The sequence below is a fragment of the Salvia hispanica genome, chromosome 6, assembly GCF_023119035.1.
Source record: "Salvia hispanica cultivar TCC Black 2014 chromosome 6, UniMelb_Shisp_WGS_1.0, whole genome shotgun sequence".
Taxonomy (NCBI): Eukaryota; Viridiplantae; Streptophyta; class Magnoliopsida; order Lamiales; family Lamiaceae; genus Salvia; species Salvia hispanica.
The window spans coordinates 31,690,290-31,715,329 of record NC_062970.1 but is presented as its reverse complement, the minus strand read 5'-3'; the positions used below and the strand labels follow the sequence as shown (position 1 = coordinate 31,715,329).

The window sequence follows — 25,040 nt, the reverse complement described above, 5'->3', positions numbered from 1 at the left end:
ATTACAATGGCTAACTAACATCGCACGTAGGATTTTTGGAGTTTAGTGCATGAAAACCACCTGTTTATTCCTTAATTAACTAATTTAAGCAACCTCAAAACTTACAGCCACGTATGTAGTGAAGTAGCCTTCATGCCTGGCACGTGGACTCATAATCTACTGCTTGGTTAAATTAGTGCCACGTTTCCACTAGTAATCCTTAAATTTTCGAAAACCACGTTTCCATTAATAATTACTAACATCAATATAAAATACTACAACTGCACTTAGTAATATTGCAGCAGCGATTTTATCAGACTTATTTTTCTTTATTGGGCAAAAAGTTGAAAAACCGTTGAAAGTAATGATCTTGGATCCATAATTCCTTTTGGAGTATGAATTGATACGGTAGCGGTCAGCATTCAACAATGCTTATGAATTGATTTATAATAATTTTGCATTATTTTTACGATTATTTTATACTAATATACTATACAAGTAGTATCTACAAAATATTTTTATAAATATTACTATGATGTTAATTACCACTTGCGAAACTATTTGGACACTACCAATATATTCTGAACTAGTAAGAACAAAAGCCCGAACTCTAGATTTTGTATTAACCGTGCCTCAGGCAAATTTTTTATTTACAATGGGTCACTCAGTCCTTTAAAGGTCTTATAAGAGGGGGAATATCCATACTTCTATAAATGAACTAGGATTAGTCCTTTAAAGGTCTTATAAGAGGGGGAATATCCATACTTCTATAAATGAACTAGGATTATCACTAAATCGATGTTGATAATATTTAAAAGTTTTTGACACATCCCATCATATGTGGGCTGAAATAACACATTTAAGACACCCATCACGTGGATAGACAAAAGAAGAGATAAAAAAATAAATTCCATCGTTGACTTGGGCCCCTACCCCTATCTGAGAGTGCTATGTTATTATTATTGGGCCACTCTGTTTTCGAAAAGTTTACATGGCTTATCAGGATGTCACAACGTATTTAATGGGAACTTTAGTAGTACTATTTCCTAACTACAGAAAATATTTTTTGTTCAATATACCACGACAATCTCGTGAGAGCTATGCCAATTTTCCGAAGCCGATAATTGACCGCGACACAATTGATAGTACAAAATAACTAATTTTATTTAAGAGGTGATCAATTAAACTTCAGACACCATTTTCAACTACGATAATTGTTGGTCTAGTGCAAGCAAATACCACCGATAGCGATTACGCTAGTTAATTTTTTTGTTACTTTTACTAAGTTTAAGCTTGGACAATTAGGTTTATAGGGAGGTCTTGATGACTGTAACATGTGGAATACACAACTACTAGTTTATAAAGATGCAAATAAATTGACTTATTGAAAGTGATTAACAATTAGCTAATCTGCTGATAGCTAGGCCCTTCCTTATATGTTGTACAAATAATTGTAGAGTGCATGCATAAAGTGGTGGCTTATCTACTCTGTTTCATACTCAATTCTCACCTCGGTTGTGAGAACAACTGGTGTGGTGTAGACAAACTAAATGAGCTCTCTCTCCTTACAGGCTAATCTTTTGGACTGAGTTCTCCTGTTTGGTCTGTATCATACTCGCTTGATATGAAAATGAAACATTTAAGTTAACCGATTAAGATTTAGGCAGTATGAATGTTGTCTAGCTAAGTAGTTTTAGCTAGTAGTAAGAAGTGCTATACTGGTTGTGAGTTATGTGCTGTTTTGTGATGACAATTCAATAACACTAATAAAAAAATAGATTGAAACAACACAAAAAAAATTATGTGATTCAGAGCAAATACTTCTACTATGATGTGGTCAAAACAGATAATCTATTTAACCTTAAGATTTTCTACTTGAGGGACTGTCAAATGATTGACTGGTTGTGGTCAAAACTAAACCTTATTTCAAACGACCAACACTTGATGCTTACTTGTTTCCAGAAAATCATTACAATCGCTAAAACTTCAGATATTTTACACAACTTGGCCATGTGGAAGACCTTCATGTAATCGGGTCGAGATAGCTATGTCGGACATGGCTATGTATGATGTTGCTAATTTTTGAGCTGCACACGCTACTTCTCTATTAGCATTTTTTTGTGCGATTGTGATTGTTGAATCCTTGAAGCTATGTTCTTCTAGTTTCAAACAGGTGGACAGAAAAGAGACTTTGCACCTTAACATAAGGACTTATTATGCCTATTACTATGTACAACTTATGGTTCAACATCAGCAGGATTTGGTATCAATCAAATAATACCCATTTGTTCAGGAATTCTACCAACACCAACTTAGGTGGCATGCTCTAATACCAATCTTAATTAGCTAATCCTTGAGCACATGTGTTGGAATGTTCAGAACAGTTAGGGGCTAAAAAAAAGAACAGTTAGGGGCCATACTTTGGGGTTTACATTCAATCTACCAGTTGAAGTTAATTAGAAGAAACTAATATACTATAGACTCCATCTTATGTTGTTTAGGGGAGTACATTTCAAAACCTCACACACTTACCACTTGATCTCTCATTAAAGTATGAGCGAACATGAATAGTGATCTGGCCAAATACTCCACTGCTATCACAATTACTAGGATTTTCTTCTATTGATATTGTACTAGATTCAAAATCTACCATTCCCTTTCCCCCTTACCAAGTAAAAAACGGTAAGAAATTAAAAATAAAGAGTAGATCAAATTCTATACATTTAACCATGTTTTTCAAGTTGGAAAAAAAACAAACTGATATCGTTTGTTTGGTCACAAGTCCACCCATTGTACAACGTAAATGGTTCAAGTCAAGTCATTTAGGGCTAATCACGCAACAGCTGATGCTTGCCTTTCCCAACTTATTCGTTCAACATATACACAGTTGACCAAGCTAGACGCAGAACAAGTGCAGGATAAACTTCATGGACAAGACTGTTACTATAATAAAGTCAAGGAACATCAGTAATAAGTAATCCTTTCAAGTTTCAATTCTTAAACTATTACCATAAGTCAAGGTAGGTCAAAACATGCATAGTAGCAGTAAATATTCAAGTAATGAAGTATAATTCCTTATATTGAGGCTCAACTTTCCTTTGAAATTTAGCAATGATTCCTGTGCTAGACCTCTATCATACAAAGGAAGAATAGATGAGGAAAAAGAGGGGTATCACTGAATAGGAATGGCATGTCACCCAGAATAAAATTCTGATAAGGTCCATAACAAATAAAACAATTTCCATCCTTGCGATATCCTAACAAAAGTGAAGTGATCTATCTATACATTAGAGGGGTCTGAGCTTTAACTGCAACAGCAAATTACAAATTGCAGAGGCACAAGTATGGCCGAATCTAAAAGGTAGTGGAAAGCTAGCCTTGCTATGTATCCTCTGCAAAAAGTGTCATTTATTATCTTTATCATATGTTCACGAAGAGGATCCTCTTCAAATTGATGGATCAAGTTTATGCAAATAAGACGAAAGACAACAAACTATAACTAAAATCAGCCAGATTCTGATCATGGTCGATCAGATTAAAATTCAATGATCCATTTTTCAATGCATTCAGAATCCACTGCCAAGACCAAATAAACAAAGGAGCAACCAAAAGTCACACATATCCAAGTCCCGACCACAGCTCTAAACGAACTCAAAGAACGACAAACAATGAACAACAAGATAAGTCCTTTTACACAAGAGTAACTACACACCTATATATATATATATATATATATTAAATTTCACCTAATTATGGTTTTCCCAAGAATTAAAACTATTGTCTCCAAATACACGAACTTTCAATTATTTCTCTCTTTTACAGTGACAGCCAATTTCCGGCTAATTGAAGTCATTAAAATATCTAAAGTGGCATAGACGCCCACCCCAGCATTAATCCGTGGAAAGTGACAATCATGTGAAAATGAGAACCATTCAAAGTTGGTGCATTTTGGAGGCAGAATTTTCAGTTCATGTGCAAGAAACCAGGTGGAAGTTTGTGATAAGATTACAGTATATATAAACTAGTACTATAAAGCAACAAGTAACAATAACAAGAAGCTTCTTTTCCTGAAGTGAACAAATGGCATGAACTAATGTAATAGAGCCTAGTAAGTAAGTGAAGTCCACATTCTTGGAATAACTAGCAATGTATAATGTTCATATAATTTATTCAAATGACCTTATTCTTGATATCCTTGTATAGTGAAAGCAAATAATTTTGTAAAAGAGACCTGCTCATCTCAATCTCTATATCAGTATACATATATAAAAAAGAAAACATTGCTATCAAGTATACCTACTTTCTAACCTTCCGAGATTTCCTAGGCCCCGGCACCTCCATTCGACCGAGGGAGCATCCACACCTCGCTCGGAACACCAGCACTGCCCTGCCATTAGGCGGCGCCATCTTCTTCAGCTCCGCCTCAAGCTCCCGGTGATGATCTCGAGGCAATTCAAACAGCCCCTTCTTGTATGATGATGATGATGATGATAGCTGAAGATTAGACCTGCTCACAGCGTCCTCAGTTTCCAACTGAATGTCGAATTCAGCAGCCTTCCGCAGCCCACTGCAGCCGGCTTTGCCGCATCGGTTGTCCGTGCACACGGTGATCACCACCAGCGCCGTCACCGCGAAGACTATGCTGAGCCCTAAGCATCCGAACACCAGCGGCGCGCGGAGGACTTCCTCAATCACCACCTCGGCGACTTCCTCGGAGAGCTCCGCGGTCTTCTGCCCTAGGATCTTCACGTAGGGATACAGCAGGAATCCGAAGGCGCAAATCACGGCGATCAGGATCACAACGTCGATCAAGGCGGAGCGGGATTGATCGCAGTGATGGGGGAGTTTCGGATTCTTTTGCTTCGCCTTGGAAACGGATTTGGCCATTTCTATGTGGTGGTCAACTGGAATTGAGCTTCGGAAACAGAACATTTGGATTGGAATTGCAGCGGAGGATTAACAAGATTGAATGTAATTGATCATCCCCCAATCGAGAATTGGGGGTGAAACTGAAATCAGGAAAAGGGGATAGAGCTCAAGAACATCAAACAATATGTTTGAAAATCAAGATCGGATATTTAGAGAAAATTAGAGATGTGAGCGGAATTGGCCGGCTGGAGGGGACAAAGGAAATTATATATAGAGAGGGTGCTGTCAGTTAAGTTATCTCTTTCCTTTTAAAGCTTCTTCTTTGGTAGTCAATTGAGTGGATTGGGTCTAACATGTAGAATTGTGGACTACGATGGACTGGACTTTCAACTATGATGCAGATTGATTTTCTTAAATATATTTTCATCAAATTGTTTGTTTGGACCTACTCTTAATAAAGATTAAAGTCATACTATACCAAAATCTGACACGAATATATAAAAATTTAAGAAAATGGGAGGTTGACCCTTTACGAATTCGATAATTTTGGATTGTGGTAGATTTGATTCGTCATGGGTTAGGTTGAGTTCGGGTAATCCGTTAAAAAATATTCCTAATATAATTGCGGTTTAACTATTTATTCTTTTTAAAAATATATATATATTTTTTAATTTTATTTCCTAGGTAGGTTCAAGTCATGTAGATTAGGTCCTATCATGTGCGGCAAGTCGTTCGAATTTGAAGGTAGTAGATTGAGTTTGTATTCGAATTGAGCATTTCATTTACATGGAGTACTCCGCATAGTTTAATTTAGGTTTTTAAATTATTAACAGGTGACTTGATAATGACCCGACCCGCACGATTTGCATTCTCTACTCTGCATATAATTAAGTTTTGTATAACAGTATGAAAACACATGGGTTTTGTAATGAAGCCTAATAAATATCTCATATTTCATTCATCCATCCACCAAAACTAGTCTCAATTTATTTACTAAAATTGGAAGGTTATTAACAACTACAACGTTGAGGAGGGTGAAGAACATTTTCTTCGCCGTAGAAATCAACCTCGAATTGGGGTGAATGAATGTGGAGGGTGAGAACACGATGAAAGCACCCGTTGTTAAGGGACGTCATCCCTTAACGAGCATAGAGAGCAGCAAGTGACCAAAACCGTTGATTAATCCGGCGCCCAAGTGCTTGGGTCGGCACCAGCGGTGATCTCCGGAAGAAGAGCTGAACGCGAGATTCAATCTCGTCGGCAGCGATGAATAATTAGAGTTTCGTGATACTCAAGCCAATGGACTAAACATATGATTTCATTGATTGAATGATAAAATGATAACAATCTATCATATTTATAATACTAGAATACTAATACCCTAACTTATTGAATAAGATAACAATATATGGAAAAATTTGGTGAAATAAAAGATAACAAAATAATTTGGATTTTCCTAAGATATGAGATCGTATCACTTAACACAAATTAAATTAGGTCAAACTAATACTACTATTCATGGTATCATTACTTTTTTTTTTTAATTCACTATTTATTTCAAATTTAATCACTCTTTTGAGAGTCATTTGTAAACAAGTATTTCATTTGTCCATCAAAACAAGACCAATTTGATTGAGCACATATTTTAAGAAATATAATAGAAAGTGAGTGAAAAAATTTAGTAGAAGGTGAATCCTACTTTTATATATATTAGTTTTATAGTAAAATATGAAGAAAATAAAATTAGTGGATTATGAGATCCATTATCAAATTTAGTAAAAAAACAAATGAGATATGTATTGGTGAACGAACAAAAATGATAAAATGGACACTTATCAATGGATGGAGGGAGTATACATTTGGAGTCTAGAACTGTTCTCTTACACTCAAATCTGTTCTCTTACATTTGGATGGAGGGAGTATACATTTGGAGTCTAGAACTGTTCTCTTACACTCATACTATTATTTCCAACCTTATAGTATTTCTATGGATTTTAAAATATTGAATAAAGTTTAATTGAATTAAACATGAGGGCCAATTTATCTTCCTTTTTAATATTAATTTTATTTACATGAAACTTTGTTGTTTAAAGCAAGATGCTTTCAGATCTGAGTTGAGGAAAACTGTATTTAGAATTCCAATCCTCATGTGTAAAATACAAGGAGCAAGAGACCCGACATTTAATATGTTAACATGGTGAATTCCATTGTATAATTGTCGAATAAATATATGAATGCATATAGCATATGGGTCAAGTGGGTCTAAGAAAAGTATTCATTATCTTCATTAAGTAATTAGAATAATGTTGCTGGTTCCACACGTATGGGTCTGTTTTCTTTCTCACGCTACAAAGATGGGCTCTCTTAATTTTATCCTTTATAAAACTTTCGTTGTTATCCACGTAAAAGGCAAAAAAGAGAAAAAGTAAATCGAAAAGTCTGAGAAGTTTGGCAACTTTATGAAAAGGTGGGAACTGGTTTAATAAATGGAGTGCCAGTCTAACCGATTGTCATAACTAATAATTATAATAATTATAAAATTATTCATCTCAAATTATTTTAGTTAGAGGAGAGACTATAACTAATTATTATGAGATTATCCATCTAGAATTAAGTTGATGTGGTCAATCTTATAAACCAAACATGATATATATTTAATCATGATATTTAGTCTTGCCAATCGAAGGTCCATAATACTATATATGAGTATCAGTATATATAGTAATTTTTCTTAAAAAATACTACTCCCTCCATCCCATAAAAATATGGCAATAAGAATAACATGAAAATTAAGATAAAATTAATAAAATAAAAAAATGAGAAAAATAATATAATAAAGTAAATGAGAGGAGGAGAATTGTAGTTAAAATAGTGTTAATAAATAGTTGAACGTATATAATTAATTATATATAAAATAAAAATAAAATACACATATTTTTATTGGAGGGATAGAAAATAAAAAGTTAGCACAAATGTTTTATAGGACGGAGGTTGTATATCCTACCAAAAATTTTTTTGAGGAAACCGGACCCTTTCCCAAAGTCCCAACATTAGCTTTTTATGGTTTATTTAAGCAATATACAATGTGAATTTTTAATGAAAAAGTTGGGAGGAAATTGGTGAGTCAGTAGAAGAGGGCCCACTAGAAGTGTAGACGAAGAATAAAAAACGATGAAATGTAAAAAGAGTAAAAAAAGAGAAGATCTGATGGCCACACACAAAACTTGTGGCACAGAATTCATTTTGGGTGCTGACGTGGAATCAAACCTTAAAAACGGCATCTCTCCACCCATCCCACGTTGTCCAAACGACAGCACTCAAAAATCAGAGAGAAAATAACACACACAGTCACACACCATAAAAGTGCTCTCTGAAATAGAAAAAAGAACCCCAAAAAACGTAGTTACACGTTCAGTGTGAGTGCGTGTCGGATCTCCCAAATTTATCCCAACTCAACTGGGGCTCATTTGTCTCGCTTATAAACGGCGAGAGAGAGAAAGGTAGAGGATAATGAGAGAGAAAATGTGTGAAGTGAAAGACCCCAAGATAAAGCTTTTCGGCCAAACCATTGAAGCGGCGGTTGGTGAAACAGCTCAGTCCTGTGATGGTATTGGTGTGGGAGAGGATAGTTCCATTCAAGACCCGCCTTCTTCATCTAACTCCATTATTCAAAAAGATGATTTCACCGGCGATGCAGAGGACCAAGAATCCAACACGGTACCATTTCCAACTAATTCATTTTTAGTGTTTTGATAAAGAATCCTTCAGTTCTTAGCAGCATAAGCATTAATTTTTGGTTTTATTAGTTTTTGGGTGCTTTTGTGATGTGCTCTGGCTCAATGTCTCGATTTAGGGTTTCGAAAATTCAGTTTCTTGAGTTGGTTTTAGTGTTTTGATTAAGAAAATAAAGATGTTTTGTAGGAGAAGTTGCTCTTTAGTTGAGTAAATTGGTTTTTATGTGTGTGGTTATTGATGCCAAATGGCCCTTCAGTGGTACACAGGGGTTTTGGCTAGTTGAGTTTTGTTCTCACTCAGATCATTTGATTAAGATCTAGGAGAGTATATCCAATTCTAAAACTTATCTTCAGAGACCAGTATATACATAAATGTTGAGATTGGTTAAAAGTTTTTGGCTAAAGCTTATTTTAGAGGGGTTTATATGAGCTTATAAGATGTACTGATTCAAGTGCTTATAAATAGTCAGAGTGTTTGGATGATTGAGCTTATATTTTCATAGAGAGAATTGTAAATTAGATAGAGAAAATATTGTCTTCTCATTTATTGTGACTTTGTGATTCTTTTTGGTATAAACAACTTGAATGTGTGTGTGCTATGCCTATGTAAACCTTAAATGATTTTTACTTATGCAATGATCAGCAAATGTGAACTTATAGCTCTTGTTTCCATATGATTACAGAACCAATCAGGTTTTAAACAAGAAGATAAAGACGGAGATCAAACCCAGCCTTTGGCATCCGATGGATTAAAAGATTCTAATACAACTCCTTCTATAGTTGAGAACCCCAAGGCATTGTCTGCCGATAGTGATGCTGGACCGATGCAAAGTTTGAAGACGGAAGAGGACCAGACTGAGACCAGTAACTCAGACGAGAAAACCCTGAAGAAGCCGGACAAGATACTCCCGTGCCCTCGTTGCAACAGCATGGATACAAAATTTTGCTATTTTAACAATTACAATGTGAACCAGCCGAGACATTTCTGCAAGAATTGCCAGAGGTACTGGACAGCTGGTGGGACTATGAGGAATGTGCCTGTAGGCGCTGGTCGCCGTAAGAACAAGAATTCCGTTCCCCAGTTCCGTCATATAACCGTTCCCAATGCTCAGGTGGACCTCCCAAATGGAATACACCACCCTGTGCTGAGCCCCAATGGCACCGTTATCACTTTCAATTCAGACACGCCTCTATGCGAATCTATGGTGTCCGTCTTGAATATCGCTGATAAAACCGTTAGAAACAGCATGAGGAACGGGTTTCACAGACCGGAAGAGCTAGGAATTGAGGCTTCCCATGGACTTAAAGAGAACGGAGACGATCACTCAAGTGGATCTTCCACAACTGCAACAACTTCAAAGGAAGAAGTTGGTAAAATCGAAGTAACAGCAAACAGTCATCCCCTTCCTCTCCGCGTACCTTCCTTTCCCGGAGCCCCATGGCCTTATGCGTGGCATTGCGTTCAGTGGACTGCCCCCATGTCTCCACCGAACTTTCCCCCCGGTGGCATTGCTTTGCCATTCTATTCTACGCCTCCGCCTTACTGGGGCTGTGCAGTACCTGGCCCTTGGAATGTTCCTTGGATTGTCCCCCCAACACCATCACACAACCACACACCTCCGAATTCCAGCCCCAACTCCCCAACTCTAGGGAAGCATTCGAGAGATGACAGTACTCTGAAGCCCGTCAGCCCAGAGGAAGCAGCTAGTGAAAAGGACAGTCACCTCTGGGTTCCGAAAACTTTGAGAATCGACGACCCTGGAGAGGCGGCCAAGAGTTCCATATGGGCTACTTTAGGCATAAAGAATGAGAGAGCAGACTCTGTGGGTAGTGGTGGTCTTTTTAAGGCCTTCCAAAGACAATCGAAAGGCGATGAAAAGGCTCAGGTTCCAGAAACCTCGACGGTGTTACAAGCAAATCCAGCAGCGATGTCTAGGTCGTTGAGCTTCCATGAGAGCTCTTAAGCTGACCAAAACTGTAGTTCATTGTTTATTTGTTACATGAAACTAGGCTGGAGATTGGGTAAATTCTCTTCAATCTTCTTAAACATTTAAACTGGTAAATAGTCGGTTCTTTTGTAGGTGGTAGATGGATTTGGTGACTTGTTGAGTTATTGTACATAATTATATGGTATGTATTGAGAGCAAATTAGTGTAATGCTTTTGCAACGAAAGTCTACATACGGTCGCAAATTAGAATATTGAGTTTCTTTGGTAAGTGTAATATGTAGGTCGTTTTTGGGTTCACCAAAATTAGTTTATATCTATTCAAGGTAAGTTTCATTATGATAAGATAAGTCTCATTTTCTACTATTAACACTTAAACCACTCTTTATTTCAACTCTTTCATAATTTGCCAATTTCGCTATAGTGGAACGGAGGGAGTATTAAGATTATTAACTTTGTGTTGAAACTTATGCTGTCTATTACTTCACTCTTTACTAAGATTAATTTTTTTAGTATCTCTTTGAAGCTATTCAAATATTATTATTGGTTTAGCATCTTCGCCTCTCTCTTCGTCTATGGAGTTGTCTTGTTGTAAATTTTGGCCGCATAGGATCCACATTCTACAGGCATTTGGGCAGTGGCTCAAAGGAGCTTGACGTGGGAACCATATACTTTGGGTAGCGACTCAATGGAGATGGATAGGCTTCGTGACGCTGCCATTGAATTCTTTAAATAATAATTGTTGCATTGTACTCCTTTTTTTTGTTTGACCACAGATGTACCGAACTCGTCTTTGGTGAAATCCGGCTAATCTTGCTCTACCGGACTTGCGGATGAAGGCCGAAAGTCTATCAGGTAGCGGAGTTTGAACCCTTGATCTCCTTTAGTCCCACTAAATACTCTCTCTATCCCATTAAAAAATATTAGCAGTTTAATTTTATTATTTTTATTTAGATCATAGTAAAGTTTAATAATGTTATAAAGGGTTTAATAATATTTAATATCAGAATTTAATTGTTTAATACTATCATGTTCTGGTCGATATTGTGCCGTGTCTAGCTAAATTATATAGTATCTTATTAACATTAATGGCAGGCTGACAGTTTTTTACATGACACAAACACGCATGAAGTTAATATATTAAGGCGCAATAAGAATATGATGATTGTGGGTTGTGTTAGGATTTGGCATTATTGGGTTGGTTCGCCATCGAGAGTGATTCGATAACGACTCAATCCACATGATTTGTCAGCCCTACTTATCTATCAGGAGCGGACGCAGGAATTTTTGTTTGTTACTTCCCTAATACTCTCATTATCCACGGAAAATAGTTTTATAGATGAAATAAGTTTTAATGCTTATTGATATCGTAAAAAGATGAAGAGAAGCAGTGATAAAGTACAATAGAAGGGGAGAAAAATTGGTGGAAATCTTTCTATAAATAGAAACGATATTAATTTTGGTGAATATACCAAAAAAAAAAGTATTTTTGTAAACGATGATATAGTATTTCTTTTATAATAAAAAATATAGTAAAAGTACAAGAAGTTTTTGCATAATTAGGTTCAAACGAAAAAAGTCTAAAAGTGTTTAATTTATGGATTAAAGTCACTAAAAAAATAAAAATTGAGTTTATATCGCTTATTTGGAATAAACATTAAAATAATAATTTGTAATTCTGGAAAAAGTTATAAAGGAGACGAAAAATTAGAATTCACTAATCGAAAACTAAGTTATTAAATTGAAATTTAGTTTACTCTCCCAAGTCCAAAGAAAGTTTAACTAAACACATTTTTAAAGAAATCCAAATTCAAAACAAATAGACTTTTAAGAGTTGTTGTACTTTTAATTTAATTTAGTAGCGAATAAAAGAATCGGCAATTTTTAGAAAAGCACACCAGCGTGACACATTTTACTCGAAAGTTTATAATATTAATTGTAATCAAGTCATCTTCTTCCTCAAACTCATCTAAGTAAACCATTGTTCTTCATTTTATTCTCTTTTATTTTTTACCTCTTGATTCATTTCAGCCCCTATTATCATTCAATTTTTGATGGTTTAGTCTCCAATATCGTTAATTTGGTGAGGGCTAGAGAGAAATTTTTAAAACTCTAATAATTTTTTAACTAGAAAAAATCCCAAATTTTTTTTTGGGTAGGGGCTTAAGCCTCCTCCCTCCCAAAAAAAAAAATAAAAATAAAATTTGTAGTGTGTCCGCTAGTGTTATCTATTACTCTATATGTTTCATCATGAGCAACCCGTATTCATTTTTTGGAATGTCTCACCTAAAATAAGTCATTTTTGTTTTTGGCAAAATATAACACAATTATTCTAGCTTAGTTTATTATATTTCATACTTTCATTTTTTTTTTACTTATCTACTTTATCCTCTCTCATATTTTATTATTTTTTTACTTATTTATTTTATTCTCTCTAATATTTTATTATTTTTTGACTTGATTTCTCTAAACATCATTTTTTTTAAAATTTCATATCAAAAAAACATCATACTCCACTTATGACGAGACGAATGGAATATCTATCTTTTTAATTTTGAACATTTAATATACTATAAATTATTCTTTATGATTACATAATAAAATTATTTATTCAAAATTAATTAATAGGTATAAGATTATATAAAATTACAAGAGAGAATTAGCATTAAAAATTCTTTATGATTATAACATAATATTATTAGCTATAAGTTATACTATAGAATTACTTGAGAAATTAAAATCTAAAGAGGCATTGAAAAATTCTAGTAAAAATGCAAACAAAGGGAGTCAAGCTCGGTTCAATTGGATTTGTGCCTGGGTTAAGTAGGTAGTTTATCTCTTGTTTATAAAATTCTATTAGTTCACGCTTCCCATGCCTGTAGATTACTTCCACTCCTCTATTTAAGTCTTTTTATTTTGTCTCATCTCCTTTTTCCCATCTTTTCAGTTTATATGTACATCATGTATGAAGTCAACTAATAAAACTTAATTCTTTCACCAACTAGTTAGTTGAATTTACACTTTCTGTCCTTAGACTTTTTATTTCATACTTTATATCCTATTATACAAAAATAATTATTTAGGAAGTAAACTTTTAGTTTATTTTATTTTTAAAATTTTTCATTCATAGTACTTTATTGTTTTGTGTCTATACCCTGCCTAATTTGTTTTACCTTGCCCAATTTATAAGCGTTATTTCCGTGTTTGTTGTTCTTCGGACTTAGTTTGATATCAATAGTATCCCATACTAGTTTTCGCTTCGTTTATAATATGCATATCCTTTTTTCTCTGAATTTAAGGCATGACGACATCGCTAAACCCTAAATGTAGTACTAATACGTAATGGATTCTCCCATATCTTGTGGATTCAACATCCCGTACGGCCGTACTTATACTAGTATTTTGGCGATTCAACATTCCGTACGGTCGTACTTATACTAGTATTTTGGCGAGTGAGAAACATACAAATAACCTGATAGAGCGTCGAGTCTGGAAACACATGCAAAAACTTTCTTTCACAAATGCTTCTTTTAATATCTCACACAAGTTCATTCAAACCTACCGCATTTTCATATCATTTTAATTTTACAAAAAAAACTACTATCATATTTTGAACTCATTTTAATCCACAATACATGATACACATGAAGTGATTACTGAAATGAGTTAAAAGTTTTCTTTAAACCGAAAAGAAAATACTCAAATTAGAAATAAAGTTGCCATTATAGGGATTCAATGTGCATGAAGAATTGGCAAATAGTACTAAATGAAACTTGCCAAATATAATCACATTTTATCATTTGTGGCTGATTTATTATGAATTAGTGAAATAAATAATACTCATATAATTGCATGAATCAAAATTTATGAAAAGTAAACAATCTGGAGTACTTTATATCCCCAGAACTATTTTTTAGATGGACAATGAGAGATAATACCGAAATAAAAACGCAGTTCAATGCGATTGTCAGCATGGCAATTGTAACTGCAATTTTACACTCCACTCACTATATATATAACACTGAAACACTGATTTTGATCACATCCCCTCATCTCAACTCATCCCCATTTCCATTTCCATCCTTCTAAATGGAGAGTAAGCTACTTTCAACCACCTCCGCCGCCTCCCTCCGCCACCCTCGTTCCAATGTTTCAAAGCAAACATTTTCCCGCCTTCAATTTCCCCCTTCAAGATTTCTCAGTAATGGCATCCTCACAAATCAACCCTCTTCCGCTACTGCGCTTCGGTATAATCTGCTCATCCTTAATTTTTTTTATTTTATTTTTAAGAATTCCATTTTATCTTCATTAATTAAATGGAATTTTATTTGGGGGAAATGTTTTCAATCTTACATGTGCATTAGCTATTTAGTAAAACTAGACTTAATCATAAAGCAAACATACATATAAATCAGGGACTACTCGAATATTCTACATGCAACTCATAAATTTCTAATTGTTTTTGTGTTTGATTTTCAGCAATGTGCATCACCAAATACATTCATCATTCTTCTATTCTGCATACATGTTATGTTGCCTTTTATTGTCTCTTCTCTTTAAACTTCACTTATAATTTAGTTCCAATATTAGATAATGATCATCTCGTGTTTCTGATAAACAAGATTTTCATGGTTATTCTTGATTATTGGTCATTCTTACCATTTTTGAGAAAGGACATATTTGTAAGCACTTGAATGCCTTTGGATTTATTCGCAGCAAAGATCTGTGATACGTTATGTTAGGAACCGATACTTCGGTCATTCTTACGATTTTTAAGAAAAGAGATATTTGTAAGCAGCACTTGGATGCCTTTGGATTTATTTGTAGTAAAGATGTTCGATATGTCGTGTTAGGGAGCCCGGTACTAATTAGGTCATGTCAATCCGTGTCAGGTGTATGCCGAAAAGAAGGGTGGACAAGTCACAGATGTACACTCTTGAAGGCATTAGGGAGTCCTTGGTCTGGCAAGAAGAGCGCATTATATTCTGTCTGGTTGATAGAACTCAATTTTGTTATAATGCGCCAACATATTATCCTCATGGTTTCACCAAGGATGGTTTCCGTGGCTCTATAGTCGAGTACGTGGTCAAAGAAACAGAAAAGATTCAAGCAAAGGTATGTTGAAACTAACTTTTTTTGAATCTTTGGTTAATTAGCAAGAAATACGCATTCAAACAATTATTCATTGATCCAGGCTGGAAGATACGCGAGCCCTTACGAGCGTCCCTTCTTCCCCGACATCTTACCCAAGCCCCTCTTTGCCCCGTTGGAGTATCCACAGGTAAGACACAGATGCCTTGACTTCATAGTTCTCCGTCTCCTGTTTAAGTCAAAACTTTGTAGCAATCATTCACCAATCTTTCCACATTAATATGTTAACCATCATATTTATTGCTTTGGAGTTAACAAAAACTATTCATAACATATCAATAAACCAACCTTCACTTTTACTAATGATATGTGGCAAAACTAAGAATTTTTGTTTGCATTGCAAATGACACATGCATGTATAAGGATATGCTTCTTGTTATAGCTTTCTTTCATTTTGTGAGCATCGTCCTATTTGGAATGTTTTCGTTCTAAGAGATGATGGTGATACAGGTTCTTCATCCAGCAGCAGACGTGATAAATATTAATTTCCAAGTGTGGAATATGTACTTTAGGAATCTCCTTCCAGGATTGGTTAAAGAAGGCGATGACGGTAATTATGGCTCAGCTGCATTGTTGGATGCTTTATGCTTGCAGGTATACGTTTTCAAACCTACTATATTAAAAAAAAATCATAAAACGGTCGCATAAGAGAAGAGCGAATGGGATTTTAACACACAACTTATGTATTGAATGCAATCCTCGTTGATATGGGACAAATAAGACTTTAACTTGTAAAATTGCTTTAATCACCCCCTTGAAAGGCCTTATAAGGCGATAGTAGTCTTTAACCAAGTCGGCGTGGGTTAAATGTATGTTCAACATAAATTGAACTTATTTTTCCTAGATGGACCAGTATATTACTCCTAATTATCATGGTTGAGCATGTACTCATAGTTTAGATTGGGTTTATATCCTGCTTCTCACCAAATTAGAACTATTGGCAAGTGCACAGTGTTTCGAGATATCAAAGATTTTGCTAGTGTGACAAGCATATCTTAGTTCCATTTATAGTTTTAATTAGATTTTTGAATAGGTAAGAGTGGCTAACTGGTCATCTGTCAACTTGTAGACTCTTTCCAAGAGGATTCATTATGGTAAATTTGTAGCTGAAGCAAAATTTCAAGCCTCCCCTGACGTGTACAAAGCTGCAATCATAGAAAAAGTAAGTTGAGCTGGCTCCGATCCTCTTGGAAATGTATACGTACATGTGAAGCCGAGTGTATTGACTCTTGTTTGAATCAGGATGGAGGTCAACTGATGGATTTGCTGACGTACGAAACTGTGGAAGATACCATTACTAAGCGCGTGGAGCTAAGGACTCGGAAGCATGGGCAAGAAGAAATACTATGTGAATGTACAGGTGAAGTTAGCATGGAACCTGTTTATAAGATAAACCCAAGCATTGTGGGGGAGCTGTACCGCCAATGGATCATGTCGTTAACTAAGCAAGTTCAGGTTGAGTATCTGTTGAGAAGGCTTGATTAGGTGTTAGGGTGAAAGATAATGTTTCCATGAAACTTGTCTACTTTCATCTGTTAATCTGAAGCTTAGCAGCGTATAAACTCTCTGCTGCATATTATGAAATAAATAAGACTTTGAGTTTCTCTTTATATATATATATATATATTGCTAAAACTCTGGGTTATGATTGTTGTTGCATATTCTTAATGAAGTAGTAGTATTATTGGTCATTAAACACAAAATGTGATGTGATATGTTATGCTCCTAAATTGTCATTTCGTAACAAAGATTTGTTATATGTATGGGTGACTCTGACATTGTAGTTCATATTACTATAGCTTTTTGTCGTTAATTTTGGTAAATATATTTTCATGGATAGAATTTTTAACACGCCTCTTACCAAAGTGGCAAACTATTTACCACATCTATTGTTCTATAGTAATATAGTTTACTGGCCGGTGTAAAATTTTTAATGTAAATGAGCCATAAGAATGACTAAAATCATAAACAACTATACTGATATAAGAAAAATAAATAAATCCTAATTTTTTGAATGTGAAATATATTACCAATCATTATAATTGATTGTAAAATATTGAAAGTCGCTATTTACAATTTGAAATATTTTAATAATGACAAAATTGTTGTAAAATATCGAAACCATTATTTATAAGTGTTTTGGTAATATAAGAACTCAAAAGTAAATAAAATGAATTAAAAAAATTAAAAACAAATTCTGAAATTCAATAAAATAACAGTTTTATATTTTTAATTTAAATAATGTCATATGACCAAAATTTATAGCAAAGATGATGAATTTGATTCATCAACCCGTTTCACAAAGCATCAGACGAATTTCAAGTCATCCCGACACATTTAGGATCCGTTCGGTACACGAAATTGGAATTGAAATTAGAATTCTACGGAATTGAATTTGAAAGAATTGAATTATAATTCAATTCATAATCCCTTGTTCGGTAAAATGATAATTGATAAGAAATTGAATTCAAAAAAATCATGTGTGTGTGTGTGGTGGGGGGGGGGGGTGTGATTGTGTGTGTGTGTGTGTGCGGGAATGTGTAGTTGCGTGTGTGTATGTGAAGAGGGGGGTGATGTGTGTGGAATGTGTGTGTGTGTGTGTGCAGGGATGTGTAGGTGTGTGTGCGTGCAAGAATGTGTAGTGTGTGTGTGTGTATGTGCATGTGTGCAGAGGTGTGTGTGTGTGTGTGCAAGAATGTTTAGGGGTGTGTCGTGTGTGTGTATATGCAGGGGTGTGTGTGTGTATGTAGGGGTGTGTGTGTGTGTGTGTGTGTGCAGGAATGTGTAGGTGTGTGTATGTGCAGGGGTGTGTGTGTGCGCGTGCAGGAATGTGTAGGTGTGTCTCGTGTGTGTATGTGCAGGTGTGTGTCGTGTGTGTGTGTCGTGTGTGTGTGCAGGTGTGTGTCGTGTGTGTGTAGGTGTGTTTATGTGCGGGGGTGTGTGTGCGCGATGTGTGTGCAAGGGTGTGTGTGACATGTGTGTGCAGGTGTGTGTCGTGTGTGTATGTGCAGGTGTGTGTCATGTGTGTGTAGGTGTGTTTATGTTCGGGGGTGTGTGTGCGCGCTGTGTGTGCAAGGGTGTGTGTGACATGTGTGTGTGTGTGTGTGTGTGTGTGCAGGGGTGTGTGTGACTGTGTGTGCGGGGGGGGGGGTGTGACTGTGTGTGCAGGTGTGAGTGTGTGTGCACGCGCGCAATGACGGATCCAGAAATTAAATATTGTGGGGTCGAACCACATTATAATTATTTTAATTATATTAATTATTTAAAAAAAATATTTTAATAATAATTCTTACTAGTATGGATATTCTTAAAACAACATGCTACCTTCATCGCATCTTTTGGGTACAAAATTTAAGAAAATGATGGTTAGAGAATTAAGTGAATTAAGAGTAAAATAAATAGGAGATGAAATAAAACACCGAAGCAAAGAGATACGTAAAAGAATAATTATGTTAGTGTATATTTTACCAAAGAAAAAAATGACTTACCTTAGTTGGGATGTAAAAAAAGAATATGAGTCGCTTATGGTGGGATAATATGAGTATACTTTTTTGGTAAAATTCCAATTTTTTAAAAAACAAAAATAATTGTATATGAATAATAAGGTTGAAAGTTTAAATTAAAAAACTGAAATTAGAAGGAATTAAGAAATATTTACTTAAGTACTATATGTATTATTTAGATAAGTTTAATTAGTGATATACGGAGTATAAAAAACACATATGTATCATTAATTGAAATTTATAGATGAGAATATATGTTTGATGGACTATAAAGGAAGAAAAATTCAAAGGTCATTTTCCCATTAGTAATCTTTTAAAATTACTCCATCCGTCCCGGCTAAGATGATACATTGCTTAGCCGGCACGGGATTTTAGGAGTTATTGGTTAAAGTGTTTAATTGGAGAGAGAGAAGGTGGGTGTAAGTATTAAAGTAGAGAGATAATGAAAGATGGATATTTTAATAGGAGTGAGAAAAAGTGGTTGAGTGTATTAATTGGAGAGAGAAAGTTACTAAAAAAGGAAATATGTCATCTTAGTTGGGACAAACTAAAAAGAAAAACGTGTCATCTTAAGCGGGACGGAGGGAATAACAAATTACAATAATGCAATGCGGCCACTTTGTGGCTGGCCAGCCACACAGTGGTATTTCTGTAAATAATTGCAAAAAGTAATATAATAAAATAATAGTTTTAGATAATGCTTAAATAGTTTTACATAATCACCCTTTCCTTCCAATTTTGGAGAGAGAATACATATTTAATTTCAAATTAAATGTTGAAACTAATCTCCGTCTTTACTAATTACAAACTCTATTTCCTAAAAATAATTATTATCGGATCCTAATGAAGTATGTACGTTTATTGCACAATTAGTCTTGAATTAATGAAGCATGTACGTTTATTGCATATCAGAAATTTTTCATTATAATTAAATAACTTTTTCACTCAGGAAAGTTCCATTATAGTCGAGGTAATTAACATTTTTTTCACTCTTAATTTATTTGCTTTCTTACTTTACTCTTTACTTTATTCACTTTTTTTAGTAAACATTTATTCTCTTCGTCCTACAAGAATATACATTTTTTCCTTTTTGATTAGTTCAACAAGAATCTGCACTTTCTAATTTTGGAAATTATTTTTCTCTAGTGACGTGGGATCCATTCTCTACTAATAATATTTTAATGAGTGATCTGGGATCCATTCTCTGCTAATAATATTTTAATTACTTTTTTTCTCTACCCTTCTCTTATTTTACTAATTTTGTATTAAAATCGAGACGAACCCAAAATGCATATTCTTTAAGGCTTTAAGCTAGAAAGAGTATATTTTAACGGATTGAATAACATTTACTGTAACACTCCAAAATGGATAAGTCTAATCATATGATTACAATTAAATTATACTAGTAACTACGATTCTAAAAAATAATACTCCCTCTGTTCCTGAAAATTTGTTACTTATTTTCTTTTTCGTCCGTCCCTAAAAATTTGTCACCTTTCACTTTTACCATTTTTAATAATGGATCCAACATTCCACTAACTCATTCTCACTCATATTATATTATAAAATCATTGTTGATAATGAATACCGAGACTAAATGAAATACCAAGTTGCTCAATTAAATATAACATCAAATTATAGTTTCAGTTATTAAACTGATTTTAAGATTAAACTAATAAATTTAATATTAAATTTAAATTTACAATCGTTCACTCGAAATTAAGATAAACTGGAATTTACAATTATTTAATTGAATTGAATAACAATCTAGTATGAACTAAACTACAGACTACATTACAAACTTATAATATTAAAGCGGAATATCAATTTTCCCATCAAACTAAAACAATACTCCCTCCGTTCCTTCATAGTTGAGTCATTTTTCTATTTCGGGAAGTTCCCTCATAGTTGAGTCATTTCCATTTATAGTATTTTTTTCCTCTCTCTTACTTTACTCTCTCTTACTTTATTCTCTCTACTTTATTCACTTTTTACTTTATTCTCTCTATTTTTTTCTCTTTCTTACTTTTTTATCTATTTATTTAACACACTCAACATTCATTTCTTAAATTCCGTGTCGAAAAGTTCCGCCTCAACTATGAGGGAACGGAGGGAGTATAAACTAAAAAATTAGTAAAAAAGTAAGTAAATAGTAGTATTTATTTTCAATTAAATATACTAGTGATATTACTTTTAATTGGAAACGTCTTACTATTTTAATATTCCGTTTCCACTGCCTTATGTATATTAAGTCACCTTCATGAACAAATACTATGACTAAGACGAAATAAAATCTTAGAAAATAAGAGAAGAAATAATTACTAGTATAGAGCGGATATAGAAAGCAGCAAATGTTTCTGGATGATTTAAAGCAAAGGCTAAAATAGTCATGGAATTTTGATACTTTCTAAGTGCATTAAATTTGATTGTAAATTCTGATTATGACCAAGTCATAATGTGGTCATTTAGCATCACCCAGCAAATTATGGGTGCATCTTAATTCTAGGTCCCTATGTAAATATTGGGAAGAAAAAATAATAATGACAACTCCCTTCTCTCTCCTCACCCACATCGTGAAACCCATTTCCTTTTCTCTCTCTTCGGCAAAAAAAAAAACTGAAAGCCTCTTCTGTACATTTCTTTATCCACCTCAGCTATGATACTGCTGCCGCTAGTCCGGACTTCGTCCTGCCTCAATTCCTTTCTTTCTCTCTGCTCGGTCTTATCTCACACTGCATGAGGTGGGGGCGGAGACACGAACGCCTAGGGTCGGAGGTCGAAGAAAGGAACTTTCCGGCGGCACTCCGGAGCAGGGTGGTGGGGTCGGCCCCACCTGGATCGGCCGTGTGTGTGTGTGTGTAGGAGTGTGTATACATGTGTTGCGTGTGAAAGTGCAATTTTATTGTTACTTGAAATTTCAATTATCTACTTTTCATTTGAAATTCAAATCCTGGAAATGAAAGGAATTGGAATTGTAATTCAATTCCAAATCCAAATATTTTATAATACTCCCTCCATCCCCAATAATTTGTCACCATTTGACCCAGTACGGATTTTAAGAAATATAATAGAAAGTGAGTTGAAAAAGTTAGTGGTATGTGGTCCTACTTTTTTATATTAGTTTTATAATAAAATGTGAGTGTGAATGAGTTAATGGAAGATGATGTCCACTACCACAAATGCTGAAAGTGAAAGGTGACAATTTTTTAGGGACGGACGAAAAAGAAAATAGATGATAAATTTTTAAGAACGGAGAAAATACTAAACATTGGATTTGGAATTAGAAGATCCGATCTCAATTCGGCATGCCCAATTCTGTGATACCGAGCGAAGTCTTAAAGTTTTCTATAGTTAAAAATATGTGCGTAATAATAATTAAAAAGAACACTAAAAAACAATAAATAAATACTACAGTTAGAAAGAATGATAAACGTGGAGACGTAAGTCGTTTGATGAGTCATAAATTCTCTTGTAATAAAACTTGCATCATCCCAACTAATTACAATAATCAAATCAAGTCGCGAAAACTCCACTATCTTTCATCGCAATAATCTCCGCCTTGTTCTTCATCTTCAATTAAAGTGTTTAATCTTATCTTGTTGTAAATCAAATTGTGCCCAGTAGCAAAATTCCATATCAATCAAGAAATGGGTCAAACTGTGGGAGACGCGCCGCCTAGTTCGCGAGCCAAGCCAACGATACAGGTGCCGCCGCGTGGCTCGGCGGGGTTCCTCTACGCGAACGGGTCGGGCCCTGGATTCAGCCCGGGCCCGATGACTTTGGTGTCTAGCTTCTTCCCTGAGCAGAGCCCCTTCTCCTTCTCTCAGCTCTTGGCCATGGCGTCGCCGCTGGCTGATTCCCACGCCAGGGTTTCTGATTCTGGGAATAATACTGAAGGGAGAAAGAGTATGAGCATCACTCCTGTGTTCATGGTGCCGACGGGGCTTAGTCCGTCCGGATTGATGTCGCCGCTTCAGGTTAATTTCGTCGAATTTACCTCTTGCAATGCATAAATATGTTACTCAATTTTGTACTTATATGTGGGATTTGGACTAATTAGTTGATGAATTGAAGACCTAGAATTGAAATTTTATGAAAAAGATCAGGATAGGCCTGATACACCTAAAACCCTATAGATCACAAGATGAAATACCGAAAATCGAACATGGAAATCACCGGAAAAGGAAAAGTAGTAGTCTGTCTAAGTTACAATATGGGTGAAACAAGAAACTGTTGTATCATGATGAGCTTGAGTCCACCTAATATCGTGTACTGAATGTGCTGCTGCCTTGTAAGCTACAAACATTCCTTCACAAAAAATGTACGATAAGTCGATAACCTAAACGCCATATGCTGAAGGAGGTGTGAAGCAACTTTGAATCTCCACACCATACTATTTCTTGCTACTGGCCATTTAATTCTAATTCCAGTAATGTTGGTGATCAAAATGTTTTTCTGGAAAATTTGACTTCATGTTTCTTGCCTTGCTTGTGCTATTGCTATTTCCAATTGCAAATGGAGTATTGTTTTTAGCCAACTTGACCGTTTGATTGTGCTTATAGAGCTAGAGCTGAACATTTCCATAGTTTGTTGTCATTTTGGTGGAATTTGTTCTTGTATGGATATTATTGTTTGTGGTTACAGTCTGTCCTATAAAAGCATGTATGATGATATTCAAGCTAAGGTTGTAGTAAGTTTGATGGGAGTTATAATATTAAAAATAGATTTTACAATCTCTATGATTGTAGTAGTAAGTTTGACGGGAGTTATAATATTAAAAATAGATTTTACAATCTCTATGATTGTAGTAGTAAGTTTGATGGGAAATATTTTTCCAGCTGAGTAAGTTGGTAGTCTGTATAGTGGTATCAATCTGATATGCTATGAGTAATGGCTTATTTGAATACACACAGAGCCCCTTTGGAATGTCCCACCAGCAAGCCCTAGCGCACGTTACTGCTCAGGCGGCGTTGTCTCACTCTATCATGCACATACAAGAAGATTTTCAGCATTCTTCATCTGCAGAAGCCATAGCTTACCATTCTTCCTCTGCAAAGACGGAAGCTCTCATGCGGCCGACAAAACCTTCGCCTCCTGATCCTGAGAACACGAAGAAAGAGTCAGCCGAAGCTTCCCAATCTGGTAAAACTGCTGCTAGTGATAAACCGGCAAATGATGGTTACAACTGGAGAAAATAATCGAAGATTGTGGTGCAGACAAGAAGCGAAGTTGATCTTTTAGACGACGGATACAAATGGAGAAAATATGGGCAGAAAGTGGTCAAGGGAAATCCTCATCCAAGGTAGCAGATCCGAAATCAGTCATTACCACGTACGAGGGAAAGCATAACCATGACATCCCGATAGGGAAGCATGGAGCTGCGACTCAGCATGTGAAAACACAAAAGGTTGCAGCATCAAAGGACCTTTCAGAAATTGATTATGGAAACAAAGACCAAATACCAACAACTTTACAGCTCAAAGAAGAACATATTGCAACGTGATGTGCCCGCACAAAAAAACACGGACTATCTGTAGCTTTTGCAGCTTCAACCTGGTTACTCAACGAGGAAAGAAGAGTCGCAATGGAGCACGACAGAATCTCCCCCTATACTGTAAGATTAAATAAAGATTTATAGTTGTACGTGGCTTTTATTTTTGTAACTGCTGTTATATATTTTAAACAAGAATGTGATAATGTCAATAATATTGGATTTAGGGGGTGTAATTAAACAGTGTGTATGATGTATTTAGATGCATTCAACTTATGTGAGTTTAATTATAACATTTGCTTAGATATAGGATTATATTTATTTATGGACCTTCGTTACATCAAAGATTGAGATTGAGATTGATTAT

At 35.0% G+C, this 25,040-nt stretch overlaps 4 protein-coding genes across 7 annotated transcripts; 3 read left to right on the top strand and 1 right to left on the bottom strand.

The window, feature by feature from the left end:
- Nucleotides 1-1,412: 1,412 nt before the first annotated feature.
- LOC125192753 (uncharacterized protein At5g19025-like) lies at nt 1,413-5,149 on the bottom strand. Of its 4 annotated transcripts, none has more exons than XM_048090388.1 (2): nt 4,288-5,146; nt 1,413-1,597 (listed from the first exon to the last, which is right to left on the bottom strand). In XM_048090388.1, exons 1-2 carry the CDS (start codon nt 4,909-4,911, stop codon nt 1,589-1,591), a joined length of 633 nt encoding a protein of 210 aa, XP_047946345.1. In that variant the 5' UTR covers nt 4,912-5,146; the 3' UTR covers nt 1,413-1,588. The 4 variants fall into 4 exon arrangements, with proteins under 4 accessions (XP_047946345.1, XP_047946346.1, XP_047946342.1 ...); XM_048090389.1 differs by lacking the exon at nt 1,413-1,597 and adding an exon at nt 2,904-2,922; XM_048090385.1 differs by lacking the exon at nt 1,413-1,597 and adding an exon at nt 3,134-3,371 and having other exon boundaries at nt 4,288-5,149.
- A 3,013-nt stretch (nt 5,150-8,162) lies between these two features.
- On the top strand, nt 8,163-10,760 carry LOC125191910 (cyclic dof factor 2-like). Its single transcript, XM_048089343.1, has 2 exons — nt 8,163-8,565; nt 9,266-10,760. The coding sequence occupies exons 1-2, from the start codon at nt 8,359-8,361 to the stop codon at nt 10,544-10,546; spliced, it is 1,488 nt and encodes a 495-aa protein (XP_047945300.1). The 5' UTR covers nt 8,163-8,358; the 3' UTR covers nt 10,547-10,760.
- A 3,827-nt stretch (nt 10,761-14,587) lies between these two features.
- Nucleotides 14,588-17,164, top strand: LOC125191626 (chorismate mutase 1, chloroplastic-like). Its single transcript, XM_048089021.1, has 6 exons — nt 14,588-14,775; nt 15,421-15,643; nt 15,723-15,809; nt 16,130-16,273; nt 16,749-16,841; nt 16,922-17,164. Exons 1-6 carry the CDS (start codon nt 14,618-14,620, stop codon nt 17,162-17,164), a joined length of 948 nt encoding a protein of 315 aa, XP_047944978.1. The 5' UTR covers nt 14,588-14,617.
- Nucleotides 17,165-22,672: 5,508 nt separating this feature from the next.
- LOC125192662 (probable WRKY transcription factor 4) lies at nt 22,673-24,385 on the top strand. Its single transcript, XM_048090282.1, has 2 exons — nt 22,673-23,159; nt 24,096-24,385. Exons 1-2 carry the CDS (start codon nt 22,830-22,832, stop codon nt 24,378-24,380), a joined length of 615 nt encoding a protein of 204 aa, XP_047946239.1. The 5' UTR covers nt 22,673-22,829; the 3' UTR covers nt 24,381-24,385.
- Nucleotides 24,386-25,040: the final 655 nt, after the last annotated feature.